At 37.9% G+C, this 20,044-nt stretch overlaps 1 protein-coding gene across 1 annotated transcript; it reads left to right on the plus strand.

The window, feature by feature from the left end:
* The first annotated feature begins 13,693 nt into the window (after nt 1–13,693).
* On the plus strand, nt 13,694–14,455 carry LOC139152865 (uncharacterized). Its single transcript, XM_070726217.1, has one exon. It carries the CDS (start codon nt 13,694–13,696, stop codon nt 14,453–14,455), a length of 762 nt encoding a protein of 253 aa, XP_070582318.1.
* Nucleotides 14,456–20,044: the final 5,589 nt, after the last annotated feature.

Raw genomic sequence — 20,044 nt, forward strand, 5'->3', positions numbered from 1 at the left:
CCCCAAATACCCCTGATATTTTATAATACCCCCGTCAATTCTCCTACCCCGCCCCCTCCAGAGGTAGTTGTGAATGCAGCCTTATTTCTACTTTTTTAGGCAGGATGTCGTCGTATTCATGTGACGATGACATGCACAATACGGATCGGGGTAAATTATTCAACAACAGGTCAAACATATGATTTTTGCTACTTACATCTAATGCTAGTACCAACGTAGTTGACATACGGCCCTTCGTATCTTTTTTACCTTTGACATCGTACCACCAAATATTTTCTTACATGATTTGACCTTGTTCGTCTACTTCGACCAAGGTGATACCTTCGGAATCAGTCCTGGACCAACACGTGTTTTCCCAGTCATTGGCTGTCATCTCGGCACTCACACGAGACGACGTCATGCCTGTAAAGAATAGAAATGGTAGCTTGTCAGGGTGCGACCTGGGAAGAAGACGGTAAGTCTACGTCGGCCAAAATATAGTTACGGACAATTCAAAATCTCATTGATGTCGAATAGGTGTACCTCGTGCATTGGGGTGTAGTGTTGCGCCTTACCCTTGATGAGATTGCAGAGTTTTCAACCAACGCAAAGCTTTTATTTTCATAGTTCCACACACGCTATGTGCAAATTCTTCCAAGAGCCTTTGTTTTTTGCAGTTTTCAGTACTCGGTGAATGATAATTTGTTCGGATCAACATGCCTATGTTCTTTGCTACCATGTTGTCCAATTTTGCAAATAAATAGGGGTAATTTTCTGGTTTGTAAAAGTAATCCAGTTTCGCTGCGTGTCGCTTCTTTTCAAAAAAAAATCGGAGAGTGCACTATACCAGGTTCGTGACTGAATTATTTCGTAGACCATAGTCCTTGTATTTCGTTTACTTTAATAAGACTTATGTCTGCATGTCTTTTATTTAACTTTTACGTTTGACATTTACAATAATCACGAGTCAACTTCTTGTCTGAATCACCGGTCCTTTTTGGAAGTTGATCGGGGATCAACCTACGACTAAGAATGTAGTGTTTATAAGAGTGTAGGCTCAGTTCAAATATGTAAAAGTTATAATCGAAGAAGTGCGAAACGTGAAGGTGTTTTTGGGGGATAAAAAAGCGTTTCTGACGAATTAAATGTACCTTGGGATAGCTAAAAGTATTTAAAACAGATAGGAATACGCAATACTCAAGTAAAAACTTTCGTGCCAAAATGTGTACTCATAACATTTACAATTATTTGACCTCATTTAAGTTAATGGCATGCAGGTAATTCTTACACACTCTTACTTGGAAACTTTATTCGTCTTCAAAAGAAGATATTTCGCTTTATCACTTTTGAGATTTTTGCGTTCATTCTTAGCCCTTGTTTCACAAGTTAACTATTTTCAACATATTTTAGTTGATGAGATATACTCGCGTAAGTTTGTATTTGATACAAAGTATAATAACTTTCCCCAAGATAAGGAGCAATATTTTGACTTTCCCCTGCACGGTCACGCTAGTAATCTTCGAGTCCCACCCGCAAAACTTCGAATCACTCAACATACCTGAAGTATGCAGTTTACATATTCTGCTTTCTTACAAGTGTTTTTATCTCCCGATGGTCGGTCAATTTTTTATTGTATACCCTTGAATTCATCTAGCCCCGTCCAAGTGTGAATGCAGCCGTAGGTAAATTTCTGAACTAAAAATTCTGTGTGAGTGAAAGAGAAAATATTCATGTACCTAATTCATAAAAATAACTTTATGACAGCCTCTTCCCAGGTGTTGTCTGTCAGCACTTCCGTGACGTAGCCCGCCAAAATATAATGTAGTTGCGTATACATCCAGTCCCGAACGAAACTTTTGGGCGTCGTGGAGAGAGAGAGAGAGAGAGAGAGAGAGAGAGAGAGAGAGAGAGAGAGAGAGAGAGAGAGAGAGAGAGTATCAGTATATTGATGGGGCAAGCTTGAGTTAGTGTTGTTAGTGTATTGTATTGAACAGTTTAACACTGGTCATTTCGGCATTATCTTGTAGGTGGAAAGAGAGGATATATTTTTGCAAGTAAATAAATACTGGAAAACAAATAAAATATTACAGCTAATTGAGTTGTTCACGTGACTGAGGAGTATCGTAATTCAAAAACTACCTTTACGTGGTCAGGTAAACTTTTCATAATTCTCTTCAAATTTGTACATAGTTCAAGAAAGGTCGACATTCCATTCTAGGATCACAGGTAAGATTAATATCAAATGACCAAATGATCTTCGAAAAAAGGACACCTCAAATTTCAGTTGATAAGGAAAGGACTTCCCCACACCTTCTTGCCGGCGCTGCTCGTTGATTACCACCATTGACTGTCTTTATGTCGCTCAGCCTCCGTACACTTCCTTGAATTAACCCCACCGTTGCCATACCTAATCGCTTAATTATTGGTTAGTCATGATTGGCAACGAAACTATCTCCTCTTTCGTAATGTCGTGTGTCTTAATTTTTACTGAACAGCCTCGCTGATTGTCACTAAGCTGCCACAGCATGGATCTTAATCGCCCATTTTGGCATGTATTAAGCGTGCAGCAAATCAAAAAGATGGGGCTTGTTTTAGGAATTTAATGTGCTCACCCCAAAAAGAGCCACATCATACGTCATTTGAAAAGTTATTATCTCTACTTTAAGAAAAGAACGATGTGGAGCTGCCAAGTAGGGCCTTAATCTCCTAATCTGCATAATTCACACGGGTACCCAATTTGCATAATGCGATATGAAATTAGAAACTGAATTTTTAACTACTCTGCACATACTTTAAACTATCGAGTGATATCTCAAATGAATTGTATTTGCATGTAAATATCAATATCTAAAGATATATTTAAAGTTGTTTTACTCATTATCATGAGTAAAAACGATTGCCAAAATTATCGCTGCCTTGGCAGGAACAAACTTAAGGTCTGTACTGGGAAGATTAATTTTACAGCAGACACAACTTGTGATATTTACAAGTGAAAACAACTCCACACATCGTTCATATCTTAGTTGCTTGCGTTTTGTGTATGATATTGTGTATATTGTCAGTGTACATTATGTTTAGCTGTTTTATGTAAAGTGTTGATTCACCAAGGCGAGACGTACCCCTAGTCTACGTGTCTTGCTCCAGCACTGGCGTGGACAGACTAATTTGACACTGCGATCTTTTGATGCTACATTTCGAGAACAGGGTTTTCATCATCAATCGCTTAAATTCATTTTTGGTAGGTGAAACATGTGGAATGATTGATTATATGTGTTACCATATTGTTCCAATAAAGTTGAGTTCGTTCTTAAAGTAGGGAATCTCGGTTCGGTCTGGTTGTTTGTGTATGCTTATGTGAATCGGAGTTCGAGCTTCTGAAGTTCGGCATTTATAAGTGTAACGCTTATATTTCTGTTGTTTTGTATGCGAAGGCTGAGTTCACAAAAAACAGTAAGGGTTGGAGGAATTTAGGATGGACTCGATTATATTGGGGGTAGTAGAGGGGGACTTGAAAGGTTTGCTCTACATAAAGGGGACCTGAGTTTTGGGGGTTCCAAGGTTTGGTAGCTTATTCAATGAAAATCGAATAATGTTTAAATGTAATCCTATTGTTTTAAAGTAAGTAGCCATTAAACAAGATCTAGAACCATTGTGTCGGATTTCATTTCTTTTATCTCGAAAAATAATCCAAAAATTTTCGTAAAAAATCAAACAAGTAGGCCTAGTAACGGGGAAGAATCTACAACTGTTGATAATATTTTTTCAATATTTCCATGCAATATGACAAATGCAGTTTCTTGTTGTTTCCATACAGTATGCTGAAACACACAATACTCAGTTTGTCGATCCTGTATATACAAATATTGGTGTAAATTGGATTAGAGTCCAGACTGAAAGTCATTTGCCAATGATACAAATGTACAGTACACATACACAGGCTTTGTTAGCAACTTGAATACTGGACAGTTCAACATGCTGTAGGGAGTAGAACAAGAACGCGGTTGTACAAACTAAACAAACAATATTATCAAAATTATCAAAGTTAATACAGTTACTGCCATGCTACTGCCTATGGACTCACTGTCAATGCATATCGGCAGTGACAGAGATACTGTAGCTCTGACAATGAAGTAGCTGAAGAAGAGTTCGGGTCATACTATGCTCATGACAGCGAAACATACTTGCACAAGGGATCCGGCCAGAGAGCAAAACATGGAAGACCAGGAGACTTGACAGTTATCAGGGATTTTGAAGTCTGGCGTAAGAGAATAATCAAATATTAAAGAAAAAGATGGGCTTACAATGCTTGATTTTCTAAATTTTAACATATTCATCTTAAATAATACGAAAGTAAATTTTTGAACAGTGAAGACACTAATTTTAGTGAAAAATGTGACCAAATGGAATTATTTACAAAGTTTCCATTATTACACCAAAATTTCAGAGATTAAAACGTTTATTTGATGAACTATTTTAACCGTTTTAATCTGAGCCAGAACGATATATCTTTCTTCTGTGTTTCGCTGTATTATTCTCATTTCGTCTCGTGAAATGTAATGTTAGCAATATCTAGTGAAACTGGAGATCCCATACTGTTACCACACATCTAACGTTAAAATTCATTGTTGAATTCAGGCGTGTTGTATTTAAGATTATTTCCAGAGTCGATATCATGTATTTTGTTGGTTGTTGTTTGATTATGTAATCGTTTGATGATCTTTCCCGACTGATTCAATTGCTTCATTGTGTGGTCTGATAGTGTACATTGACACAATGTCTGATGTTACCATTGTCGCATTGGCCGGAACTTTGATTGTCTCAATATTCCCTATAAAGTCTGTTGTATCTTTGATGTATGGTGGTTGTTTCTTCACGATTTTTTGGAGAAAATAGTGAATGAATTCTGATATGTGAAAGGTTGGACTGCAGTTTCCACTTATAATTGGGCGTCATTTTGTGTATATTTGGCAGGAGTAGGTGCCAAAGTGGTGTTAACATTTAACTGGATTATTCGCCATGGCCAATCAACACTACATAAAATTGCCAGACATAATTATATATTTACAATATGCACAATATCATATACAAAACATAAACAACTAAGACATGAACGATTTGTGGAGTTGCTTTCCCTTTATTAGATACCAATAAATACGATGAAATGAAATATGGTGTCTTCTGTCTACATGTTCCACATAACTGAACTGAAACGATCGATGTAACACAAATGTGGTAACAAGTGATTATCTATCAAAACAAGACTTCTAGAGAAATTCAAACTAAAATTACATCAATTATGCATAAGGGCTATCCAACACACTGTTTTTTTATTATATGCCTCGTATATCGAACGTCGGGCACTCCATAGGATTCAATGGCAACTCATCAATGACGTCGTGGGCCGCGTAGTCATCATTTGATTGTAAGTGAACAGGAATTAGGCCCTGTTTTCAACTGGACGACTTTTGGATATAAAAATGTTGAAGATACACGTTTTGCATAGGAAATCCAATTTTAATAATTTTTGCAAAAAACAATTGATAAATTGCTTGCAGAACACTGGTTTAAATATACCAATGCGCAATTAGACAATGAAAATCGTTCAGTTTTTTAACGGACTTTTGTCTCAGATGGAAATCAAGCATTTAAGTATCATTTGTAAACAAACAAATATTTGGAGTGAAAACTATGTAAGAGGGGCATGTAATAAAAACCTTGAAGCCAAAACACGGGACTATGTACCCCTGAGGCAGTAGAGCATTTGCCCTCCTTGCATGGTCACCTGCCCTTGGGTACATAGTGCCATGTTTGGGATATGATATACATTATATTCTTGTTTATTTAGCTACAACGGCATTAGACTGGGAAGGCCCCAGTGTGCGTATCCTCAACCAAAAAAAAATCATTTGAAAATCAATGTTGTACTCTCCACAATATGGGCATCATTCGTATTACACAGTTTTTCTAAATATTAATTGTCAGACAGGAAACTTACTTCCCTTTTGGGAGTGGCGGTTTAGAAGGAATTATAATTATAATTAATTACGGGATGATAACCACATAAACTATGTGTGGTAGTACATGAATATCAAGTATGCTGGGTCTCTCAGCAATCATTTTGTGCTAGAATCCTGTGCTACCTATAAGGAAGCTCAGCATTAGGGAGACTTCAGTAATTACAGGAGGCTGGGGGAATTCCGCGCACACCTGTACCGTAAAATGTGACCCTCCCCCCTTGTCCTCCTGTCTAAAATGTGACCCTCCCCCCTTGTCCGACATTCTAAAACTTAACCCTCCCTTAACCACTGCAATGTTCTCCCTAGGAATGACTGAAACAGTATGAGCTAATTTACATAACAATTGGGTTAATTGTTATGTAAGTTAGGGGCAAATTACGGAGGGGAGGGCTTGTGTTTTTGGAGGGACAGTCGCAATTTATCACACAAGCATTTTAGAAGAGATATGGTATTTCATACATTTAAGGGAGGGTCACCATATTTTGTGCAACTATAAGAAGGCACGATGTGGCTGATACAGTGCTTCATCCAAAAATATCAAATCATAATACATGGAGTCTATCAGGCAAATTATTGACAAGTCTCCACCGCAAAACATGCGATATCTGTATATTTTATATATTTGATAATATATTAAATGTACTTTGCTTGAAGTGAGAAGTAACATGGTTGTGTACAGGAAATTGACTTCATCTAAATGTTGGCAGTAATTGATGAAACTATGAATAATTTTTGCACTTGTGTACACTTGATTAGTGTTATTAATGTTCATGATTAGATAAGAGTGGTTTCAAGTCCATGATTGTGCAAGAAATTTGATGTTGGAATTTCACCGAAATGTAGATTTATTATACATGGCAGTCTATGATGAAACTATGATTATTTTTTTCAATACAAAAATAGGTAAATCTGTGACGGCTCTCTTAGATATTCACATGCACAAAATTATGTGCTCGTTGGAAAAGTTTTAATATTTATCACAATTTTAATCGAGTTTCAGCAGAGCACTTCAAGTAAGCTGTAAACAAAATGCCAAAGTAAACGGACTATTAATTTGACCAATTGTTCACACCCGACGGAAACCAAAGTTGAATGCTTGACAATAAAATATTTCACTTAGGCGGAGCCTCGATAAAAACACTTTTACAGCACGTGATTGCATTATTGATGAATGTCGCCAGGCGCTTGAAACCGATATTTTAACGATGTAAAACGTTGGAAATGGGATGAAAATTGTAACGCATTGCACTTTTTCACATAAAGGCATATTCATTAGCATTACAGCACGTCATTTACTTCATTAATTATCTAGGGTATACTATTCGACTTAGGTAAATGATCTGTCACATGACTGGCTCCAAGCATTTTCCTCTTCTGGCCATTTAGAGACATTGAAAATATTTTCAGATGATCAGCTCTTGTCGTCTATAATCAATTAAACATTCAAACAGACTAATTGCATTTGTTAAGTACAACTCCCGACTATGAAAACCTGGAAAGCTACTGTGGTGATCGTCTGCGTCGTGTCGGCTTGTTCCATCGCCCGATGGCTGCTTGCGCCATGTCGATGTGGTAAGGACAGTTCAGTGCGCATCGTCTAACCAGACAGGAAAATTACCGCCGATTTCGACAGGCTGGTCAAAACCAATTCTTATGAAAATGAAATCCACGAAAATATACTTATGACGGAAGAAACGGGGAGGTCCAAAAATTATAATCACATGAAGGAAGCCAGTGAGAAGAACACTGAATCCTTTCCAAAAGCAGAGGAAACAAATATCACAGCAATAATTGAAAGAATCGGTAAACGAAAATCATTTATTGTCCTCTTGTACCTGAACCTCGGATTTTTGAACATGACGAAAAGCTGGATATGTAACGTTGAGTGTATGGGAGTATTGGAACATACTGTTATTGTCTGCAGCGATGATAAAGCTTACTGGTCGCTTAAAAACTGGAAACCATCACTACACGTACTTCTCCATCGCTATGGAACGACGGAAGCTATAACATGGGGCACAGACAGATATTTTGACTTCCTGTTGTACCGCGCCAAATCGGTTGAATCGATTCTTCGAGACAACCATTCCGTTTTTCTTGTGGAATCGGATGCGGTGTGGCTGAAAAATCCGACGGTTTTGTTCAATTAGTATCCGAACAACGATCTCATTCTGGTCGCTAGTGAGCAAATGGAAGACGAGAGTCAGAGAAAAGCGCTTCCCGCGTTAGCTTACTTGAATGCAACGTCAAAAACACGTCGTCTTTGGTCAGAGCTGGTTGGAATCTGTACCCAGGAGATGGATATGTACAAAAGAGGGATTTCAAAGAGTCTTAGCGGTAGCGATATGGGTACATTAAATTATCTGATCAGGAGGGAACCAGTCAAAGTGCAATGGCTACCTAACGACAAATTTGTCGGGGGAAAGTGGTACAGTGGTGCAGAATACAATGAAGAGATCGCTAAGTCAATAATAGTCATCAACAACAATGTCATAAAAGGAAACGACAGAAAAGAAGAGCGAGCGAAACGTTGGGGCCATTGGTTCCTTTCAGACGACGGCACACAATGTGTTGGCACACCATGTTCCTTCATACAAAATACGTGGCCCCAGCCCTAACTTCACTAAAATAGTCATCACAAACTGGAAGTCTTTGCACTGACAATTTCTAAACCAAGTGTCATAGACGCAATTTGTTGTTACATGGAATACTCCTATTTTAGCGGAAGGTGAGACTAACATGTAGTATATGTCAAGCATATTAGCATTTCAACAACCTTACAACATCAATGTATCTAAAAACTTAGGATAGGAACATCCGTAAATCCATAAATCTTTACCTAAACATATGTCATTGTACAGAAAATATAGATTCATTTGATTTTCTTCGGGATCTTCAACTTTAATTGTGACTGTTATAGGTAGGTTTGCCATTTGAGAGTCTCGGACCGTTGTGGAAACAAGCATGTCGATGTTTGATCGCGTAAGCGACGTTGGAAGAAACATGCCACTGAGGAGTGCAAAAATGTGTGGCGTGGAGAAGGCAGTGAGGAACTACTCTTTGTAAATTCAGAGAAGGTATATGTGCGGAGCTCTTTTATCTATGGGAGAGGAGCTCTCGTAAGGACTATTATTGGTAGGTGTTAACAAGAAAGAAAACTACTGAGCGGGAGATAACGATTTTCGAATATCAGTGGAAGGGCAGTTGTACACAGCGATCACTCCTCTTCAAAGTCATGATGTTAAATTACCTTGGAATGCTATAAACGCACGTAAAACACTGGTCTTCATAACAACAAGTATAAGTTAAAGTGAGTTCGTCTGATTTCCAACGCTTGATCATTATATGATCAGCTTTTTTAGAAGCTTTAACCTGTTGCCTATACCGAGCACCCGCCATGATGAGATTTTCATAGATGATTGCAACAGATGTCAAATATCAGAGGACACAAAGGAAAATGCTAAACAACTGTCATAGTAAATTTATGGTATTCTGTTGCTATCTGTAACATTTAAAATTTGTGTGAATGTCACAAAATGTTAATCCGTTATGTTAATGCTGTGATTTCACATGTTAACTAACACTAAGTTCGATTCCGATTGACATAGACGGATAGATTGACATACACTTAGTAGCGCAAATACAATGATGGTCTCAATCATGACGTCATCCATATACTCGAATGGTAGACTGTAAAATGATGTTAGTGCTAGCTAGTAAGCAAAACAGAGCTAATCGTTGATCAGAATGAAATCGTTTGGCTGCAATATGGATCATTTGCACGGATATTCTCGCAGGCTAAAATTATTCCCCCTCTTTATGTCCGATCAAAAATTGACAGAGGAAAGAAATCAACAGCACTACATTTATAAATACCAAAACGAACATAACCTAGACCAAAACGAGTCAACTTCCCTTGTACAGTTTACCACAAAGCATAAGATTGGCAACACCAAATGCAATGTTTGAAATGAAATGAAATGTATGATGCCACAAAGAATGCATAAGGCTCTACAAGGGAGAATCCATCAAAGATTTTTCTTAATTTTTTAAATACCACCCGACAGTTTAAAGTACCTCCCTCCCTACTAACATAAAATGTTGTATAGTGGTTTGCAAAACATGAAAACACTAGCTACATTCTGTACATCCAATTTGGATCCCCATTTTCGTAAAACTAAGACTCTGAAAACCTTTCCTTACTCCAAGAGCTTTAAAATGAGGCCCCGGCAAGTGGTAGATCAGAAAAGAATTGTTGAAATTTGAGTCCAAATATACACCCACAGGTGCATTCTACGCGAACTGAATTAAAAATGCATCATACGTGTCTAGATTTGCACGTAGCAACGGTACACAATGCCAATGACTGTTAACATCAGTTTGAGTTACAGCGTGTAACCATAATAATGGATACTACAAATATACTTGTTTTATTCTTCATGGTAACAAATTCTTCATAAAAAATTGTACAGTAGTCCAGGATGTATAACATAGAGCACAAAGTTCACTTCTCTTGTAAATGGCTGAAACTGTTTGTGTATGTATGTACAATATAGTTAGGCCGGCACTGCAACAGATATTTGTGGCAACTCATATTTGAGATGTCTGCATCTTTCATTGTGATTACGATTATCATTTGAGACTGCCGTGCGATTTATAGTAGTTTAGTGTTTGCTTTGCGTTATTTCATGGAATAAGAGCAAATCCATGTGACAGAGAGAAGGTGCTGAGTAATTTTTGTAATTTGGAGAAGGTAGTTCAAATTTTTTGGCACAGGGAAGAGGGATGGCGGAGTTTTCCTGTTGAGAGGAACGAGAGGGGAAATGATTAGTGAGAGAGGAGAACAGTTGCGCGCACACTCACTTTTCCCTGTAACGTTTTATGGTGTTCAAAACGTTATGATCGCTTGTTAAACAATTTGTTTATATGATACCAATTACCCGAAATAATAACTTAAATTGGAATTCTTTGATGTATAACAGGTGGCACTTTACCATTATATGATCACCTTTGAAGAGAACTACTTTAAACTCTTGCCCATAGAATGTGTGGCCTCGCCGATGATTACCCAATGAGCTTTTTATGCATTTTCCCAGGACACTGAGCCAAAGCTATTCTCGCCCCAGCGACAGAATTGTCGTAATGAATAAAACACTGAACAGCTGTTACAGTTGCTGTATGGTACATATTTTGCATTAATCTGAATATTTGTGCTTCACAAAATCGTTATATTTTCTAAATCCACCGCATTCAAATACAGACTGAAAACTGTGATAAACACAAGTATAGGGATTGAAGAATCTCATGGGGAAAGAAGGACTCATCTCTCTCTGTACATTTGACATGCCTGCTATATGGGAAGACTTATTTAAACAAGCATTTTGGGAGCCCCCGAGAATTCCTGTGATGCTGCTATTAATATATTGAGGACTCGGAGAGTTTATGGGTACAATATACAATGACAGGTCTCAAACCGAAGGGAAGTCGATAAACTGCTTTTCATTTCAAGACATAGCTATGTGAGCTAACATAAAATAACCCCTCTGTCTGCTACATTGATAATACTTGAGCTCTGTACGTTTGAACAAAGGTTCTGTGGCCCATTGCACACTGTAAATAATACCGGTATCACATAATAACTTTTTCCATAACCAATGTTCGACTGCAGACAACTTCTAAAATAGTAAGACTCTTTCAAGGGCACAAAAGACTCCATTAAAAGCAAGAATGAATAAAAATACAAGAAAAACCATTCTAGTAACATCGAATGTGGTGTCAATGTACACAAACATGCCAATAACTGAAAACCTATCGTACCGCTGGACTCCTTAACAGTACCAGCCAACACATATGATATCAGAAAATCAACAACAACGTACATGAAATACTTATTCGCGATTATTCTGAAACATAATAGATTTGAATTCAATGGAGCAAAATATTAACAAATATGTAGATGCAGCATGGACTTACCTGAAATAGCTGATATCATATTCTATTAAAACTGAGTAAATTTTAATAATTGTCTGCTACACAGAACTGTCTGCTACATGGATAATACCTAAATCCAGCTGTACTTTTGAACAAAGTTTCTGTGGCCAAATTTCATACTGTAAATAATATCGGTATCACATAATAACATGTTCGATGACCAATGTTAGACTGCAGACAACCTTTAAAATAATAAGCCTCTTTCAAGGACACGAAAGACTCCATTAACAAGCTAGAATAATACAAAAAAACTATTCTGGTAATATTGGATGTAGTTTCAATGTACACAAACATACAACAAACTGAAGCCCTATTATACAGCTGAAGTCCTGAACAGAACCAGCCAACACATACGATACACACAATCATCAACGTACTCGAACGACTTACACGCGATTATTCTGAAACACAACATATTTGAATGCAATGTAGAAAATATAAAACAAATCTGTAGATGCAGCATGAACTCACCAGAAGTAGCCAACATCACGTTCTATAAAACCCAGTAAATTATATCAAATTCCCGCTCCTGTCAAATATTGGTATGGAAACTTTTCAGAGGCGATAATGTCATAATTTACATAGAAACGGAACATGAACTCCGAATATTCAGAACATATGCCGAACAGTGCAACATTATTTAATGATTTAGTGATTTAATATTTAAATTAAAATCAGTCCATACAGATTTTCTTTCTCAGAGATGTTAACGCAAGTATTATTATCCCATGAGTGGGACTGTATCGGGAGGTTTGAGTCAGGCAAAAAATAAACGGCTGCCGCATCCAAAATATGGCCGCCTTCATACAACTACATGATAAACAGCGTAAATGGTGTATAGCAGAGCACTTCAAGAAACCCGCCAACAACATACAGCAGTACACGGACTGTTGACCAAGCAATCACAACTGACGGAAACCGAGGTTGAGGGAATGCTTGACAATAAAGTATCTAACTTTAGAGGGGACCTCCCTCAAAACACCTTTACAGCATGTGATTGTATAATGGATGAATGCCACCAGGCGGTTCAAACTGATCTTTTTAACGATTTAAGCGTTGGTAATAATGGAATGAAAATTGCAACGCATTGCACAAATAACTTTTCACACGAATGCATATCCATTAGCATTAGGCTAGTTATTTTCTTAATGAAAGTATCTAGGGTACACTCTTAGGCTTAGATAAATAATCTGCCATATGGCTCCAAGCATTTTTCTCCTCGGACCATTTAGAGACATTGAAAATGTTTTCAGATTCTAAAATCGTGTCCCCGTATAATATGTAAAAAAAGCATTCAAACATTCTTGTTGCATTCGTTAAGTACAACCTCCGACTATGAAGACCTGGAAACCTAGTGTGCTGATCGTCTGCGTAGTGAATGCTTGTTCCCTCGCCCGATGGCTGCTTGCGCCATGTCGATGTGGTTAGAACAGCTCAATGCGCATCGTCTACCCAAACAGAAAAATTACCGCCGATTTTGACAGTCTAGTCAAAAGCAATTCTTATGAAACTATACCCCGCGACAAAAGACTAAAATCGGAAGCAACAAGAAGGTACAATCATTATAATAATGTGATGGAAGCCAGTGAGAATAATATTGATCCCTTCCAAACGTAGAGGAAACAAATATCACAGTAATAATTGAAAGAATCGGTAAACGAAAATCATTTATTGTCCTCTTGTACCTGAACCTCGGATTTTCGAATATGACGAAAAGCTGGATATGTAACGTTGAGTGTATGGGAGTATTTGAACATACTGTTATTGTTTGCAGCAATGATAAAGCTAACTGGTCGCTTAAAAACTGGAAACCATCACTACACGTTCTTCTCCATCGCTACGGAACGACGGAAGCTATAACATGGGGCACAGACACTTATTTTGAATTGTTGTTGTACCGCGCCAAATCGGTTGAATCGATTCTACAAGACAACCATTCCGTTTTTCTTGTGGAATCGGATGCGGTGTGGCTGAAAAATCCGACGGTTTTGTTCAATCAGTATCCGAACAACGATCTCATTCTGGTCGCTAATGAGCAAATGGAAGACGAGAGTCAGAGAAAAGCGCTTCCCGCGTTAGCTTACTTGAATGCAACGTCAAAAACACGTCGTCTTTGGTCAGAGCTGGTTGGAATCTGTACCCAGAAGATGGATATGTACAAAAGAGGGATTTCAAAGAGTCTTAGCGGTAGCGATATGGGTACATTCAATTATCTGATCAGGAGGGAACCAGTCAAAGTGCAATGGCTACCTAACGACAAATTTGTCGGGGGAAAGTGGTATGGTGGTGCAGAATACAATGAAGAGATCGCTAAGTCAATAATAGTCATCCACAACAATGTCATAAAAGGAAACGACAGAAAAGAAGAGCGAGCGAAACGTTGGGGCCATTGGTTCCTTTCAGACGACGGCACACAATGTGTTGGCACACCATGTTTCTTCATACCAAATACGTGGCCCCAGCCCTAACTTCACTAAAATAGTCATCACAAACTGGAAGTCTTTGCAATGACAATTTCTAAACCAAGTGACATAGACGCAATTTGTTGTTACATGGAATACTCCTATTTTAGCGGAAGGTGGGACTAAAATGTAGTATATGTCAAGCATATTAGCATTTCAACAACCTTACAACATCAATGTATCTAAAAACTTAGGATAGGAACATCCGTAAATCCATAAATCTTTACCTAAACGTATGTCATGGTAAAGAAAATCTAGATTCATTTGATTTTCTTTGATTTGATTTTCAGAGCTGGTTGGAATCTGTACCTGAAAGATGGATATAAACAAAACAGGGATTTCAAAGAGTCTTAGCGGTAGCGATATGGGTACATTCAATTATCTGATCAGGAGGGAACCAGTCAAAGTGCAATGGCTACCTAACGACAAATTTGTCGGGGGAAAGTGGTATGGTGGTGCAGAATACAATGAAGAGATCGCTAAGTCAATAATAGTCATCCACAACAATGTCATAAAAGGAAACGACAGAAAAGAAGAGCGAGCGAAACGTTGGGGCCATTGGTTCCTCTCAGACGACGGCACACAATGTGTTGGCACACCATGTTCCTTCATACCAAATACGTGGCCTCAGTCTTAAATTCACTTAAAATTGTCATCAAAAACTGGAAGTCTTTGCAATGACAATTTCTAAACAAAGTGACATAGACGCAATTTGTTGTTACAGGGAATTCTCCTATTTTAGCGGAAGGTGAGACTAACATGTAGTGTATGTCAAGGATATTGCTGATAACTATAATAGCATTTCGACAGTCTTACAACATCAGTGTATCTAAACATATAGGATAGGAACACTACTTTTTTCTCTTTATTTTCTTATCCGTAAATCTTTACCTAAAACATATGTCATTATGACGAAAATGTGCTTCATTCGATTTTCTTCGGGATCTTCAACTTTAATTGTGACTGTTATGGATAGGTTTGCCATTTGAGAGTCTCAGACTGTTGTGCAAACAAGCATATCGATGTTTGATCGCGTAAGCGACGTTGGAAGAAACATGCCATTGAGAAGTGCAAAAATGTGTGGCGTGGAGAGGGCAGTGAGGAACTACTCTTTGTAGGGACTATTATTGGTAGGTGTCAACAGGAAAGAAAACTACTGAGCGAGAGATAACGGTTTTCGAATATCAGTGGAAGGGCAGTTGTACATAGCCAGGGCTCGAAATTAACTTTTTCCCCTGGTAGTCCACTTTTTCTTAAGTTGGTAGCCCGGTGACAATGGCTATGTAGTATGCATATTTTAGTTTAGGGGTATTGTTTTTCATGAACCAGACAAGAAAAAGCATTTTCTCAACATTCTGGACATGAAGTGATTTTTCTTGTCATTTGATGTGAATAATTACACACCTAGTACCAAAAGGAAACAGGTATAAGCCCCCCCCCCCCCCCCCCCCCCAAAAAAAAATGTTTCTGGTCCTTGACATTAAGCAAAAGTGATGCGCTTTTTTTTTTCTTTTTTTTTCGTAACAATGTTGGTTTGGCACAATTGATGCAACAGTTATTGTCTTTTATCACTGGCTGCATAATACTTCAGTTTACTGTTAAGCATTTTTGGACATGCAAACAGGGATATCAAGGATAGGTGTTCTGATCAGTACGTAACCCAATAAAAATGCCATGACGCGCAGGTTCTGAAATGACGCACGCGGTGACCAGGAACGATCTTTTTTGGCTTAATGGACAACAGTGATACTCAAAATTTGGTGATCTATTGGCAACTTTTTTCATTCTCAGAGTTGTATGAAAATGTTGATAGTCATGACAACGACCACGACCTTCTTAGCACGTCAAGACTAGATATACTGTAGCACTGCTAAACTAGACCATTGGCTTTCTCTAGGGAGGAGAAATATTGCCCGTGATTGATACATTATCAAAAAAAATGCAATGAAAATGCGTTTTCATCGACCATCACTTCAAGTGCCTGTCATTCAATTACGTCTGTTCAGATATTGGACATTGCACGCCAAGTACTGACTGAATTTTATGTCCCGGTCTTTGGAAGTCTAAATGGGCTACCATTTCATGGATTTTGGTAGCCCCAGGGAAAAGTTGGTAGTGTGTGGACGTGGGACTACCGCTAATTTCGGGCCCTGACAGCGATCACTACTCTTCAAAGTCATGATGTAAAATTACCTTGAAATGCTATAAACGCACGTAAAACACTGGTCTTCATAACAAGAAGTATAAGTTAAAGGGAGATTGTCTGATTTCCAACGCTTGATCATTATATGATCAGCTTTTTGAGAAAATCACATTAAACTGTTGCCTATAAGTTGAGTTGGTTTTGCCTGTAGCTTTCTCCGCTAGGTGATTGGCTGCCGTGCGTTGTGGGTTCGAGCCCGGTTGGAACCATCGTATGGAGTAGCGTCATTAATGATTACCGAGCACCCGCCATAATGAGATTTTCATAGATGATTGCAACAGATGTCAAATATCCGAGGACACAAAGGAAAACGCTAAACAGCTGTGATAGAAAATTTATGGTATTCTGTTGTTATCTGTAACATTTAAAATTTGTGTGAATGTCACAAAATGTTAATCCGTTATATTTTCTAAATTTACTGCTGTGATTTCACAGGTTAACTAACACTAAGATCGATTGCGATTGACATAGACAGATAGAGTGGCATAGATTTAGTATAGCAAATACAATGATGGTCTCAATCATGACGTCATCCATGTACTCGAATGGTAGACTGTAAAATGATGTCAGTGCTAGCTAGTAAGCAAAACAGAGCTAATCGTTGATCAGAATGAAATCGTTTGGCTGCAATATGGATCATTTGCATTGATATTCTCGCAGGCGTCATTCACCTCTTTTTATGTCCGATCAATAATTAACAAAGGAAAGTAAACAACAGCACTACATTTATAAATACCTAAACGAACCAAACCTTGGCCCAAAACAAGTCAACTTCGCTTGTAGAGTTTGCCACAAGGCATAAGATTTGCAACACCAAATGCAATGTAATCTCTGAAATGTTTGGTGCCACAAAGAATGCATAAGGCTCTAGAAGGGAGAACCCATAAAAGATCATTCTTGAATTTTTAAGTACCACTCGACAATTTAAAGTACCTCCCTCCCTACTTAAATAAAATGTAGTATAGGGGTTTGCAAAAAATGAAAACACTAGCTACATTCTGTACATCCAGTTTGGATACCCATTTTCGAAAAACTAAGACTCTGAAAACTTTTCTTACTCCAAGAGCTTTAAAGTGAGCCCCTGCAAATGGTAGATCAGAAAAGAATTGTAGAAGTTTGAGAATCCATATATCAAATCGCGAGGCGCATTCTACCAGAACTGGATTAAAAATGCGTCAAACGTGTCTACTTTTGCACGTAGCAACGGTACACAATGTCAATAACGGTTAACATCAGTTTGAGGTACAGCGTGTAACCATAATAATGGATATTACGAATATACTTGTTTTATTCTTCACGGTAACAAATTCTTCATAAGTAATTGTACTGTGGTGCAGGATGTATCGCATAGAGCACAAACGTCACTTCTCTTGTTAACGGCTGAAACTTCAGTGTATGTACAATGAAGTCAAACCGGCATTGCAACAGATATTTGTGACAACTCATATTTGAGTTGTCTGAAGCCTTCATGGTAATTACGATTGTCATTTGAGAATTTGTTGAGTAGTTGTTGTAATTTGCAGAACGTGGTTCAAATTTTTTGGCACAGGGAAGAGGGATGGCGGAGAGTTTTCCTGTTGAGAGGAACGAGAGGGGATAATGATGAGTGAGAGAGAAGAAGAGCAATGCGCACACATTCACTTTTCTCTGTAACTTTTTATGGTGTTCAAAATAGTATGATCGCTTGCTAAACAATTTGCTTATATTATACCAATTACATAACTTAAATTGGAATTCTTTGATGTATAACAGGTGACACTTTACCATTATATGATCATCTTTGAAGAGCATTGCTTTAAACACTTGCCAATAGAATGTGTATACCCTAGCCCATGAGTATACCCGGTACCTAATATCATTATGAGTTTTTCATCCATATTCCCAGGACACTGAGCTAAAGCTTCTCTCGCCCCAGCGACAGAATCGTCATCGTGAATAAAACGCTGAACAGCTGTGACATTTGACGTATCGTACATATTTTGCACCAATCTGAAAATATGTGTGTCACAAAATCGTTATATTTTCAAAATCCACCGCATTCAAATGCAGACTGAACACTATCATAAAGACATGTACAGAGTTTGAAGAATCTTATAGGGAGAGTAGGGCTCATCTCTCTCTGTACATTTGACTTGTCTGTTATATAGGAAGACTCATTTTAACAAGCATTTTGAGGACCCCCTAAATTTCTGTGATGCTACTATTGATATATAGGGGAGAATTTATGCGAACAATTATATATCATAGCCCAAACATGCTACTATGTGCCCGAGCTCGAGGGCAGGTGACCATTTGCCCGACGTAAGGAGGACAAATTGTCCCCTGTCTAGAGGGTACATAGTCCCATGTTTGGGCTATAATATTTTTATTACTTGCCTCTCTTACACAGTTTTCATTCAAAATATTTTGACTTATTGGCAAATGATATTCCAATGCTTTATTTCCATCTTAAAAGGAAATCCATTAAAAATGGAACGATTTTCATCATCGAATGGCGCAATGATGTATTTAAACTACTGTTATGCGGTTTATCAATTTTTTTCTGCACAATTTTCCAAAACCGGATTTCCTGTGCAAAACGTGAAATTTCGACATTTTTACATGAAAAAAGTTTTCAAGTTGAAAATAGTTCCAGTTCACTTTCAGTCCAATGATGACTATGCGGCCCGCAACGTCATCGACGTCGACGAAATACCATTCAATACTATGGAGCGCGCGACGTTCGATATACTTGGCATGTAATAAATACAATGATTGGTCTCAAACCGGAGGGAAGTCGATAATTCAGCTGCTTTTGATTACACGGTATAGCTATGTGAGTTAACCTAAAATAAACCATTTGTCTGCTACATGGATAATACGTGAGCTGGTACGTTTGAACAAAGCTTCTTTGACCAAACTTCATACTGTAGTAATACCGGTATCACATGATGACATGGTCCATAACCAATTTTAGACTGCAGACAACCTCTAAAATAATAAGCCTCTTTCAAGGGCCCGAAAGACTCAATTAACAAGCTAGAATGAATAAAAATGCAAGTAAACAATTTAGGTACTATAAAATGTGATGTCAATGTACATAAACATACAAGAAACTGGAGCCCTATTATACAGCTGAAGTCCTGAACAGTACCAGCCAAAACATACGATAGCAGAAAATCAACAAGATATTCGAAAGACTTACACGCGATTATTCTGAAACACAACATATCTGAATGCAATGTAGAAAATATAAACAAATCTGGAGATGCAGCATGAACTCACCTGAAGTAGCCGACATCACGTTCTATTAAACCCAGTACACAAATGCCGAACAGTCAAACATCCCGCATCCTACGTTCAAATTCAAATTTGAATACTCTTTCAAAAAATATCATACCTTGACCTGTAGT

Source organism: Ptychodera flava, chromosome 16 (assembly GCF_041260155.1).
Source record: "Ptychodera flava strain L36383 chromosome 16, AS_Pfla_20210202, whole genome shotgun sequence".
Classification (NCBI taxonomy): Eukaryota; Metazoa; Hemichordata; class Enteropneusta; family Ptychoderidae; genus Ptychodera; species Ptychodera flava.

What these genes read in the sequence shown, in the direction of transcription:
- LOC139152865 (XM_070726217.1), top strand. Translation starts at nt 13,694, where the DNA reads ATGACGAAAAGCTGGATATGTAACGTTGAGTGTATGGGAGTATTTGAA.